This window comes from Primulina tabacum, chromosome 4 (genome assembly GCF_025594145.1).
Source record: "Primulina tabacum isolate GXHZ01 chromosome 4, ASM2559414v2, whole genome shotgun sequence".
NCBI lineage: Eukaryota > Viridiplantae > Streptophyta > Magnoliopsida > Lamiales > Gesneriaceae > Primulina > Primulina tabacum.
In genome coordinates this window covers 37,572,547-37,585,601 of record NC_134553.1, presented here as the reverse complement: position 1 = coordinate 37,585,601, position 13,055 = coordinate 37,572,547, and the positions used below count along the sequence as shown (strand labels likewise).

The 13,055-nt window shown below is 35.1% G+C and overlaps 2 protein-coding genes across 2 annotated transcripts; one reads left to right on the top strand and one right to left on the bottom strand.

Moving 5' to 3' along the window:
• Nucleotides 1–531: 531 nt before the first annotated feature.
• Nucleotides 532–3,392, top strand: LOC142541973 (uncharacterized). Its single transcript, XM_075648419.1, has 3 exons — nt 532–1,885; nt 2,234–2,982; nt 3,378–3,392. The coding sequence occupies exons 1-3, from the start codon at nt 532–534 to the stop codon at nt 3,390–3,392; spliced, it is 2,118 nt and encodes a 705-aa protein (XP_075504534.1).
• A 5,161-nt stretch (nt 3,393–8,553) lies between these two features.
• On the bottom strand, nt 8,554–11,750 carry LOC142543236 (trifunctional UDP-glucose 4,6-dehydratase/UDP-4-keto-6-deoxy-D-glucose 3,5-epimerase/UDP-4-keto-L-rhamnose-reductase RHM1-like). Its single transcript, XM_075650364.1, has 3 exons — nt 11,549–11,750; nt 9,337–10,897; nt 8,554–9,225 (listed from the first exon to the last, which is right to left on the bottom strand). The coding sequence occupies exons 2-3, from the start codon at nt 10,894–10,896 to the stop codon at nt 8,773–8,775; spliced, it is 2,013 nt and encodes a 670-aa protein (XP_075506479.1). The 5' UTR covers nt 10,897; nt 11,549–11,750; the 3' UTR covers nt 8,554–8,772.
• Nucleotides 11,751–13,055: the final 1,305 nt, after the last annotated feature.

The window sequence follows — 13,055 nt, the reverse complement described above, 5'->3', positions numbered from 1 at the left end:
ATTTTTTTGCTTTAGTTAATTTATTTAAATTGTTTAATTTAGTTTTGATTAATCTATCTCCCATAATTTGAACTTTATTAGCCTAAATTAGGAAAAATAATTCATATTCTAGTAATTAAACATCGATCTCTGTGGGTACGATACCTGGACTCATCTCCAAATACTATTATTTGACCTAGTCCGCTTGCTAGATTTATTCCCAACCGAAATCGTCGGTCAAGTTTTTGGCGCCGTTGCCGGGGATTGAATTGTTTAATATTAGGATTTATTATTTTCTTGAGATTAGGTTTTTATTTAATTTTTTTGATTTTACGCATATTCGTACGTTTAAAGTTTGTTTATTTATTTTCAGGGATTATCTTACTGTGCATGAGCCGTGCTAAAGGAAGGACATAATTGGAGCCATTTGGTCCAGAGAGTGAGAAAACTTTTCGACGGAGACGTAGAGCACAAAGGGAGAAATCCTCAGACTTTGACGTAGAAGAACAATTAAAACAAGAGGAGAAAGTTGAAACAGCGGAGATTGAAGCAATGGAGAACGAGGAGGATGATCGCACTGTCTATGATCTCACTAGACAAACCACTGGAGGTTATGGTTCTAGCATTACTCGTCCTACTGTGGAAGCAAATAATTTTGAGTTGAAACCATCCATCATTCAAATGATACAATATCAAGTGAGATTTGGAGGATCGCAGACCGAGGATCCTAATGCACATCTGGAGGGATTTCTATCTATCTGTGACACAATCAAATTCAATGGAGTGAGCACGGATGCCATAAGATTGAGACTATTCCCTTTCTCTTTGCATGGTGAAGCAGCAGAATGGCTTAGAGATCTACCAGCTGGCTCTATTACTACATGGAATGGTTTGGTGGAAATGTTCATGAATCAATATTTTCCACCCACCAAGCTAGCACAACTGCGTATGGATATTTCATCTTTTTGGCAGAAGGATGGGGAGACATTACATACATCTTGGGGAAGATTTAGAAAGATGTTGAGGAGGTGTCCTCAACATGGTTTTTCTTCATCTGAACAAGTTCAGATTTTCTATAACGGAGTTGATCCTTCCGTGCGTCCCATGCTAGATGCGGCAGCCAATGGTAGCTTATACAGGAAGACTCCACGAGTTGCACTTGAAATAATTTCAAATATGGCTGAAAATTGTGCGGGTTGGCCAGCTATTAAACGAGAAAAAAAGGTCAGAGTTCTTGAAATGGATGTGTTGAATGCACTTACTGCTAAGATTGATGGGTTGGCCCATCAATTCTCTCAGCTGAAATCAAATCAAGCAAATCAGGTCCAAGGAATATTCATCGAGGAACAACCCATTTTTTATGAAGAAGCAGTAAATTTTGTGGGGAATCAATGGAGACAGCAATCAAATCCATACAGTTCCACATACAATCCAGGATGGAAGCATCACCCTAATTTGTCTTGGAAGAATACGGAGAATTCCCTTAATCCAACACATATTCCTCCACTGCCCATTCCTCAACAAGTGAGACAACAAGGATTATTGGTACCTGCAGCACCTCCAGGATTCAAACAAGAAGATCAAAGACCAATTTATGAGGATTTTATGATGAAACATATTGTGGGAATGGAGACGAGACCGCAGAATCATGATGCTATCTTACGAAGGTTGGATGCTCAAATGGGTCAAATAGCCAATCAATTAGCAAATCGACCCCTTGGAACACTACCAAGTGATACTGAGAAAAATCCGAAAGGAGTGAATGCAGTGAGTACAGTGATCAAGGTCGAGGAAGAGGAGCCAAAGAGGCAGAATTCTACAGATATAGAGGCAACGAATGATGGAGGAATGAAACCAAAAATGGAAGATGCTAAGGAACAGAACACTCAGACTACACGGAAGACAGGTAAGAAAGGTAAGGAATTTGATTCTAATGATAATATTGATATTAATACACTTCCTTTTCCTCAAAGAGCAAGGCAACTACAATTGGATCAACAATTTTCAAAATTTCTTGAAGTTTTTAAGAAATTGCACATAAATATTCATTTTGTAGAGGCTTTGGCTCAAATGCCTTCTTATGCTAAATTCTTGAAAGATATTTTGACTAAAAAAAGAAAACTTGTTGATTTTGAAACTGTTAAGCTTTCTGAGGAATGTTCAGCTATTTTGCAAAATAAATTACCTCCGAAGCTTAAGGATCCAGGTAGTTTCTCCATTCCTTGCACTATAGGTAATTCTAATTTTAACAAAGCATTGTGTGATCTTGGTGCTAGCATAAATCTTATGCCTTATTCCTGCTTTGAGAAATTGGGGATTGGAGAAGTTAAATCAACCACTATTTCCCTTCAACTTGCTGATAGGTCTATTAAATATCCTAGAGGGGTTATAGAGGATGTTTTGGTTAAAGTTGATAAATTTATATTTCCAGTTGATTTTGTTGTGCTAGACATGGAGGAGGATCGTGAGATCCCCCTTATTTTAGGTCGTTCTTTCTTAGCTACTGGAAGAGCTCTCATAGATGTGCAAAAAGGTGAGTTAGTTTTGAGGTTGAATGATGAGAAGGTAATTTTTAATGTTTTTCGTAGTATGAAATATCTTGGATCTTCTGATTGTTATAGAATAGATGATATTGAAGATATTGTTGAGTGTAGTGTGCAGGATACTTTAATTGAAGACTCACTGAAAAAGCTTTTGGTTAGCCCAAAGTCCAAGGAATCCAACAGAGAAAAGGTGGAGGAATGTATGAACTACTTGGAGGGATCAAAGCCTCTGTCAAGATCGGTGAATTCAAAGATTGGGGAGCTTGGACATATTCCAAAATCACTTAAACCTTCCATAGAAGAACCCCAATTCCTCGAACTCAAACCACTTCCTCCTCATTTAAAATATTTATTTTTGAAGGAAGAAGAATTCTTCGAGGAATTCCTATGCGAAGATGAGAAAGAAGAGAAGTTGGAGGATGTAGAAGAACACAAGTCGAAGGATTTGAACTCATACATGGTCTTAACATATATTCCACCAACATATTATTTATTTCCATCAACGCAAACTCAAGAATATTACATCCTCTACGAGCTTTATCATAGATTAGATTGTTCTTCCCCTAATAATCAGTCTCTGCCGAGTGTTGTTGGAGCGACGAGCGTGCAATGTCAATATCATGCCAAGCTTGAGGGCACATATAATCAAGACTCATATGTAATATTGTATGATATTTACTATGGGCGGAAGCCGCTATTTGATGGATGCTTCTCCGTAGTCAAGCTATAGACAATGAATTTAGCGCTAGCTGGGAGGCAACCCAGTGATTTATTTTATTTCGTTCATTTTATTTTTTTATTTTTTTTACTTTTTCATTCTATTAGGTTAATTCTCTATGATTTTGGTGTGTGTAGGGAATATTGGAATAAAGGAATATGATTTAGATTCTGGAAAAGCTAAAATGTTGAAATAAAAGATTTCCAGCACTGAGGAATTCTACCATCCCCATGTAACAGTCCATGGAATTTAAAGCAACACTGTCAGGGAAGTGTTCTCTTGCTATTCTGCATCGAACCTTTATATTCTTTTTGAATGGCATGATACTGAGGACAGTGTAAATCTTAAGTGTGGGGGGAATTATTAAACAACAATTAGCATGAGCTTCAATGATTAATCCTCGAGCATGAAATTATTTTTTTTTGAGAAACCACACTAGTGATTACATGATACACTAATTGACTTTCTAGATTTTTGAACACTCAAGAAATTACATCACACCTAGAATTGATTGAGATGATCTTTAATTGTACCCGAAAGATTTGAGCACAAACTAGTTTTGTATCATGTTTTGAGACATCATCTATGCACTTTGAGTCATACTTATATGAATTAATTGTGAATTAGCAAGAGGTGAGCTCATGAAAAAAAAAAGAGAAATAAAAGAAACAATCTAGAACTTATCTGATTATCTTTCGAGGCGAAAATACGGAGGAGAATGACTTAAGGATGATTTAGGCGATCCTTGGACCGTTTGAGCCTTTCGAGCCTACCCAATCCATCATTCATATCCCTAGTATTCCCTTTTGAGCCTAATAAATCGAATGGAGTGTGTCAGAGACATACAATTAGCCACCATTCGTATTCCTTCAAAATCCCACATCAACTACCCAATTTTAGCTCATACACTATTCCTCTACCTTAATTTTGAGAGAAATAAACTTTTTAGCGCTTTAAAATTTTCAATAACTCTCGTGTGCTGATTGATAAGAAAAATTGGAGGAGTTTGAAAAAAAAAATCATGAAGAATGAGAAAGGAGTTGATGAAAAGATATATATAATTATAAAAAAAGGAGGATTGAACGTTGTATTATGTGGTGATTGAAAAAACCTAAAAGAGAATGTTGTTGAAGATCGAAAAAATATGTGAGAATATGAATGAAAGTACAAGGAAGAAGAAAAAATTAGGTGGATGAATGATGAAATTCCATAAGAGAAGGAAGATAAGAGATGAAGGAGTGCGCTGTATGATTAAATTGTTTATTTTCTCTCATTTTTGAATCTCCCTACCTTTATTGTAGCCGTGAGACGCGACCTAACGTTATAAGCTTAAAAAGACCTATTAACCGGGTCATATTCTTCCAACATTTAGTGGAGGAAGATATGAAAGATAAGCTTATGGAGAGTTTCTTTATATGAAAAAAAAAATCAGAAAATATGAGCACTCCTTGAACTAAAACACCTTTGAGGAATATGAGTTTTGACCTCCACACTACACACGTCTCATTATCTTGATCTTTTCTAGTGAATGCTTGAGTTTTAAAGTTACAATGAAAGTGAATTTTATGATTTTTGACGTGTGATCTTTTGATTGAGTATGACGGAATTTAGTAGGTTGAAAAGTGTTGATTGTGTCAATTTTGTGGTGAATCATTGAATATTCCTCGATTATATTTTTATTCTCTGATTTGCTCGAGGACGAACAAAGGCTAAGTGTGGGGGGATTGATAAGGCCAAATCTTACAAAGATTTTAGGGATTTGATTTGATAATATTTGCCCTTATCTAGACTTTTTATCCTAATTATGTGCTTAATTTAATTAATAATTGTAGATTTGAATAAAAAGTGAAAAATGTTTAAATTGAGAGAGAATATAAATTTACTAGATTTCAAAGGGAACAAAACATCAGAAGAAAGGAAATTAAATACTCTTATATTCTATTCCTTGATGATATTGAAATCTTGAAAAAATATATGTAAATCTGTATAAATATCTTATCTACACTTTCTTTTATAGAGATGGGCTTAAAAAGGAAAGGAAGGAGGAGGCCCATTAAGAAGAATAAAAGGAGAGCAGCCGATAACAGAAGCACAGGAGCAGCAGACGGAATAGCAGAACAGCGCGGAAGAAGGAAAAGAAGAGAGGAAGACAGAAGACTTTTGTTGGAGGAATTCCTCACACATGCTACAAATCACAGAGAATCTTTTTCCTTCCTTCTTAATCATGTTTTCTGCATTGAATTTAAACACAGATTTTGAATTTTATTTTAAGTTTATGGAGTAGATTTTTATAGACTAAGGCCATGATAGGGGCCGAGACATATTATTTTTTGATGTTTTGAGTTTAATTCAATTAGATTATTTATTTTATTCATTGATTGATGTCGTTTATCACGTGTTCTTTTAATCTGGCAAATTAAATAGAATATTTGTTGGTTAATCTAAAACCGGAAGGCGATAGATTAATATTTGCTTCACACATCAATCAACACATGGTTAAATTGACTAGAAATAGTATTCGATTTCAGTGTGCGACTTTAGGTTGAAAAACTGGAATTTCACAGCGATCTAATGCGGTTGAATCTAATTAAATTCAGTAAAGAATAATTGGACTGTTAGATTTAATTAGGTTTATTAATTCGAGAAATCGTTTAATAAATAATTTTGGGAATTCCGTCGTGAATTAAATAATTAATTTAATGAATATGAATTTGACACGTAGATTATAAGTTGTCTCGGTATCGTTGTGTGCCTTAGTCGTTTTTAAATAATTTGAATTTTCTTCTAATTTAATAAGTTGGATTTTTTTGCTTTAGTTAATTTATTTAAATTGTTTAATTTAGTTTTGATTAATCTATCTCCCATAATTTGAACTTTATTTGCCTAAATTAGGAAAATAATTCATATTCTAGTAATTAAACATCGATCTCTGTGGGTACGATACCTGGACTCATCTCCAAATACTATTACTTGACCTAGTCCGCTTGCTAGATTTATTCCCAACCGAAATCGTCGGTCACTAGTCTCGAGCTCAAGCGACCTTTATCTATATTTAAGCGGCTGAATCGACTAGGAAAGAATTTAGATTATATATTGTTTACAAATGAGTTCAACATCGAATTACGATTCATTTGTATTAAAGTATAATCAATGACTTTATCTATGCCGATTGTATGGGTATACAGATAAAGAAAAACAAAACCGTAAAAAGTTAAATTATATTAAAATAAAGATTGTTTATTATACTTGAGTCAATAAATTCCCTAGCCAATCGTTGGCTTATATGACATCTATTCTAACATCCGGCACGTACTGAATGCCATAAATGAAGCAGTACATGAATGCTGTTTTTGTCTTAATCAGCAATGGCATCACAGAAACCTTGTGGTTAGGCAGGAAATGCATACTCCTTCAAACATTAATATCGCTCGGTGTATACTGGAGTTTTCTCGTGATTTCGTTCGTCTAGTGCCTTGCACCGCGGCGGCCAACCCATTGTATCTTAAAAGACAACATTTACATCTCTCGCTAGTTGAAACTCCATGTATCCTATATCGTCGTCTCAGATCAAGAATACAATCACGAAGGGTCAGATGATCAGTTACGCTGAATGTTCCAAGCCTCGATTACATGATGCTGTCAGTGTGCGCTAAAATCAATCCATAAATTCCCACATGCCACAGAAGCAAATCATAATGAAACATGAGTCCGCAATGAAACAATCGATGCCACTCAATTTACATTTCATTTTATATAAAATGTGTAAGACTTGCGGTCGTATGATACCTTTCAGTGAAATTTTGGAGTGACTAAGCTGTTTACTGTTCAATTGCAAACTATATAATTTCGAAAAACAATTAATAACTAGCTAATCAATTAATTGTATTATTTATTAAAAAACCAAATCAATGGAAATTTGAAACACTAAAAGTGCAAAAATGTTTAAATTCCCAAACACTTTACCAACCCTACCCCAAAGATTAAAAAGTATATAAATGTTTTCCAACTTTACAAGCTCAACTAAGGCTTAAACATTCATATACATGCATCTAAAAGCAAAGAAAGTTAATTTTTTTAGAGATGCAAAACTAGAATGCTTACAAGTTCAGAACAAGAACTTACATGGTCTACATTCAAAGACACATCTATAATACTAGTATTGAAGTTCAAAACCTCAATGGAAATAAGTTCAAAGTGTAGCTTGGTGTGTAGTGCCTTTATGTGATGGCAAACTGTTACTGTAGCCGCAGATGATGGTGTATGGAATTTTTCAACATTCGGGCGATATAGATTGGTTTCGAAAATAGTTTTTCGACTACTAACGACCTGAAAATTACAAAAAAAAAAAAAAAAAAAACATATAAAAAGTTGCAAATTGATTGCGAAAACACAATACTATATGAGTTTGAAAAAATGAGTGAATGACTCATAATGATTTAAATTCACCTTCATCGCATCTAGATATGTGTATATGAAACACACTCTTAATTTTATCACAAAAACACCTCTTACCTTGAATCCTCTGTTTTTTAAAATTTGTTGGATTTTCACCGAATTAACTCGATTGATTTGATTTTTGAGAAGATTTGAGAAATGAATTATAAATAACATTTGTATTGATTGTATTTCAATTCATCACAATTATTATTAAAATTGCAAGTTTGATATTGAGTCACCTCAATTTTAACAATCTAAACAAATATTAGATTTGAAATCCATTAATCTTAAGCACCTCCCACGTGTCTATATGAATTAGAAATCCATAGGATAGAGTGGAAGGAAGGTTTGTACACTCCGATCCTATTTTTGTTTTAGAAGGATATTTAATAATTAAAGTATAAAGTAAATAATTAGTTTATTTAAACAATTAAGCTAACATGCAAAACGAAATTAAAAAAAAAAATCAATCAAAATATAAGGAAATTTGATTTTGCCATAGAATAAATCTTGTCTTTTCCAAACTAGTAATTTAAATTCATTCACTAGTTCTAAAAATATAAGTAAATTTGATGTTTGCATCAATAACATCTTAAATAACTAGTAAAATATATTTTAAAATTGATCGAATTTTAATGTTAAAAATATCAAGGACTGAATATATTATATCTAATTTTTCTCCAATGCAATCAATTATAGTATTTTCAATTTTATATATATAAAAAATTAGTATTGTCTAACTGTTTAATTTATAGATGAGTAGAAAATTCAAAGATAGATTTAAATGAAAATTTTAGGAAATGTTTGAGCCTCTAAAAGAGTGATTTTTCAGCTTTCATATGTAAATTTTACACGAAAGTTGAAGAATAATATTTTATAGATGAAGCAAACAATCTCTTTAAGCAGAGTATGCTCATTTGCTTGCTTTCTGAAAGCAGAATTTTGTAAACTAACACATTAAAAATAAGCTTGCCGTCTACCATAAAATATCCCAACTTCATCAGTACGGAAAGTTGAAGTTCTAACAACTGGAAACAGAATCTTGAAAACAAAACAAACTGAGCTAACTTGCATAAATTAATGATGAACAAACAGTTAATTGACGGAAGTTTTTCTGTTTGGTTCAAAAACGTTCTTGATCAGCGAGTCCTTGATCAATAGCAACTCTGGAAACTCATTTTTTAACTTGGAAGCATCCATCTCATTATTACTTCGAGGAGCAACGATCACCCTGGCTTGCTCTTCGAGTGTGAAGTTGGTCCATGTGAAATCCGGATCCATATATTCCTTGTACATCTCCAAGATTTCGTTGTGGCTCACAACGCCAGGGTTAGTGAAGTTCCATATGCCTCTGAGGTTTCGCTTCGCCATTTCAATGGACAATGGAAGAAGCTCATCCAAGATCGTCATGCTGTTGGGAATGTTGACTACCTTATTGTATCGAGAAATCTTGGTGATGAAATTTCGCGGATTGTTCAGGTCTGAAGAGATTGGCATTCTAACTCTAAGTGTGCAGACATTGTCATATTCTTTCAAGAGCTCTTCGACCTTAAGAAAACAAATCGATGACCGTGTGTAGGTGAATTTGATTGCTAATTATGACTGAAAAAGGAAATTGCTTCTACAAGAGACTTTTGATACAAGAAGGAAAAAAATTACCATGGCTTTGGTCTTTGAATAGAAAGAACCAGTAAAGTTTGGCATGTCTTCCTCTTTGAACCCAATGCCTGAACCTTCGGGATGGGCAGCATCATATTCAAATATACACCCAGTGGCGAAGTTCATCATTAGGAGTCCATGCTCTCTGCATACATCTGCCAAAGTCAGCGTACCGGCAACATTTGTACGAATTGTTTCGGTCTTGTGTGCTTCACACCAATCAACATTCGGCCTACCAGTTACACCAGCAGCATTAAAAACATGCGTTGGCTTCACAGTGAGAATGTCAGCCAAAAGCTGTGATCGATCCTGGAGACGCCCCTTTCCATATTCATATGGAATATTCTGTTTCTCACATAATTTTCCAAGCAAACCACCTATCCAACCAGTCTTGCCATAGATCAGAAACTTGAATTCTGATTTTTGAGGTGAAGAAAGACTTTTAGAATCAGGAACCACAATGTTGGTACCCAAGAGTTCGGACTTCATGGATTCATACTTCTCGGCTCCAACATGTCTTTCTGCTCCACCAGGCATCATAAGCATTCTAGGATGAGGAAGCAGAGCTCCGGATACATCGCCCCACCAATCGGAATTGTTGGTATACCACTCCATGGTCTTTTTCAACCCCTCTTCCCATGTGGTCCTTTCAAACCAGCCCAAATTCTTCAACTTCTGATCATCTAGAAAGTATCTTTGATCGTTGAACGGCCTATTCTCCACAAATTGAATGCTCTTGTCAGGATCCATGCCAAATAAATTGCACACATCTTTGGCAACATCAATGACTCTCCTCTCCTTCTGAGTTCCAATGTTGTAAACGTGACCCACTTCTCCCTTGTGAAGAACAACTTCAAATGCCTCGCCAACATCCTCACAATACAGATAACTTCGTACGTTAGAACCATCACCATGGATTGGAAGAGGTTTCCCACTCATGGCTAAAAGGATGAACTTGGGTATTAACTTTTCAGGAAACTGATTTGGACCATAAACATTGTTTCCTCGGGTGGTAATGACAGGCAACCCATAAGATCTACCATAAGCCATGACAAGCATTTCAGCTCCGGCTTTTGTGGCAGAGTATGGGTTTGTGGGCAAAAGTTGTGAGGCCTCATGATTCCCTACAACTGCATCCTCTTCAGTCTCCCCATAAACCTCATCCGTGCTTACATGGATAAACCTTTTAATCTGACCTGTAACTTTACAGGCCTCCAAAAGAACATGGGTGCCATAAATGTTGTTCTTGGTGAACTCAAAGCTGTTACCAAAAGAATTGTCAACATGGGTTTGGGCTGCAAAGTGCATGATAGTATCAATGTTCTCAGTGAGTAGAAGGTAGTTAACAAGGTCAGCACTGCTAATGTCCCCCTTAACATACTTGAAATTCGGAGAGCCTTTAGAGGGAAGAAGGTTTTTGAGATTGGAGCAGTAATCGAGTTTGTCAAGCACAACTATCTTGTACTCAGGATAGTTCCTGATGAGCCTATTTGCGACATGAGAAGCAATAAATCCAGCAGCCCCCGTAATAAGAATATTCTTTGGCGCGAATGTGGACATTCTGCAACGAGAAAAACGGTCAATCTGACAACTAATGGGCAGAGCAAACCAATCGATACAGAAACAGAAAACCGATAACTATCGACCAGAATCCGCAAACTTTACTAAATTAATCATAAGGATCACAACTTTACCATTTAATAAAAGTGGAACACATAGATTTTCCCTTCCAACTATATCTTAAAAAATACCAATTGCATTTAACTCCCTAGGACATCGAAGATGGAAAGAAGTCATCTCCGAGCCCCGAATCACAGAATTAAACCCAAAGATTCGGCATGAACAGCATCAGCAAGTAAAAAGCTCATTCAAAATGGTAACTCGACACCAATAATATATCAATCCAATCAGTCATCAGTCAAATCAAAACAATAAAACAGCACCATACGCATTCATTGTGTTATCAATCACTTCAGATCCAATTAGAGCACATAACCATATATTTTTCAACTTCAATGAAACACGCCGCATGAAAACATAATCACATGCACACGCACACACAGATCTACGTGAACCGAAGCAATGACGTTAAGCTAGCATATGTAAACACAGAATTAAACAGATACCACAACATTTAAACAAACGCAGATCATAAAAGCAAATTCCATACTGAAATCAAGTGTAAAGAAGGAGGGACCTTCAATTAACTCACTTTTTTCCAAAATCCTTTCGCGGATCACAGAGGCAGGTTTGAACGAGCAAGAAATCAGACAGAAATAGTACAATCCTTTAAAAAGAGAGAAAATGGATAGAAATCTGAGAGAAATGAGAGGAAATTATTCAGACTGATGCGAAAAGCGAGGAGAGTCGCACAACATCGGTTCTATATATGCACACGCCACCCCCGGCCCGAGTTCATGCAATCTTCGTTTAATTTATTTATTTTACTACAACAAAGAATAAAAAAGGTTGCAACGTTTTGTCGAGTAGCCCAAAAAGAGATAGTTGAGTTATGAAAAAAGCATAAATTCAGGGGAAAAATGAAAAAAGCTCGTGAGTAGGAGATATCATGTTTACACTTGAATAAAAATGAAATTAAAAATAAAAAAGTATCAAATTATTGTATTAAGATCAAATTTTAATCGATAAGAAGACTAAAAATCATATCGAATCAGAATCAGTTTTCTTCGATAACAAGTTCTCGATACGTTCTATTAAGTTTATGTTTATTTTTAAATATTTAATGATGGAAAATCTAACCGTTTATTTTTACTAGCAAGAAGTACGTGCGATACACGTAAATATTAATTATTTAATAAAAATTAAAATTTGATTTTTTAAAAAAATAATTTGAATCATTTATTTATTTATAATGGTTTAGTCTTTTGTCATATTTGACGAATAAATTAATTAAGAACTTATATACCTTACTTTCAAAATTATTTCTTAAATTAAAATTCATGCAGTTGATTTTATGTTGTAACGCCCAGACATTCGTATGCATCTGATGTGAGGTAATGATTATGATTAAGTATGTTCATTATTCTTTTACGGTTTATTATGATAATCGTTTGGGATATGTGATGTAATTTTGATGGTTTATGGTTTCAAGATATGATATGAATGGTATTGAATTACATAGAATGAAACAGATAATGGATGTGTAGAATAGAAAGTTGATCTCGAGCCAAATAGGTAATGGAAGTGCTGAAACGGTATGAAAATGTGACAGTAGTTGTGGTTTTTAGCATAATATTTTGTATATTGATCCAAATGATGTGAGGCTACTTCCATTAGAAAGATAAGACATAAGGCTATAACTTTTATGTGTTGAGTTTTGTTCAAATCATTGTGAAAGACTAGCCAAAAGCACCCCGAAATGAATCGTGTGTATCATCGTTCCTCCAGTGACACATGTTGGGAGATTGAGCATAAATTTTTACTCCGACCTTCAAATGATATGAGGCCGATTGGAGATGCAAGCCAAGACATAGAGCTATAACTTTCATGTGTATCACTTTTCCTAATTATGAAGGGAAGAGGAGTTTCGGAAGCGATCTTTATTGTAGTTGTGCGCAGAGCGCGCCCGAGCAGAAAGAGTTGTCCACCCCAGCGCGCCTAGTTCGGAAATTTTGTGTTTTTGGCCGAGTGGTCCGCGCTAGGGGGGTAAAAGATGTCCGCCTGGGCGTCCAACAAAGTGTAAAAACGTGTTTTGGGTA

Coding starts and splice junctions, on each gene's coding strand:
- LOC142541973 (XM_075648419.1), top strand. CDS start 532: ATGGAGAACGAGGAGGATGATCGCACTGTCTATGATCTCACTAGACAA. Junction 1,886..2,233: donor TCAGACTACACGGAAGACAG/GTAAGAAAGGTA, acceptor ATTTTAACAAAG/CATTGTGTGATCTTGGTGCT.
- LOC142543236 (XM_075650364.1), bottom strand. CDS start 10,896: ATGTCCACATTCGCGCCAAAGAATATTCTTATTACGGGGGCTGCTGGA. Junction 9,226..9,336: donor ATTCAAAGACCAAAGCCATG/GTAATTTTTTTC, acceptor TGTTTTCTTAAG/GTCGAAGAGCTCTTGAAAGA.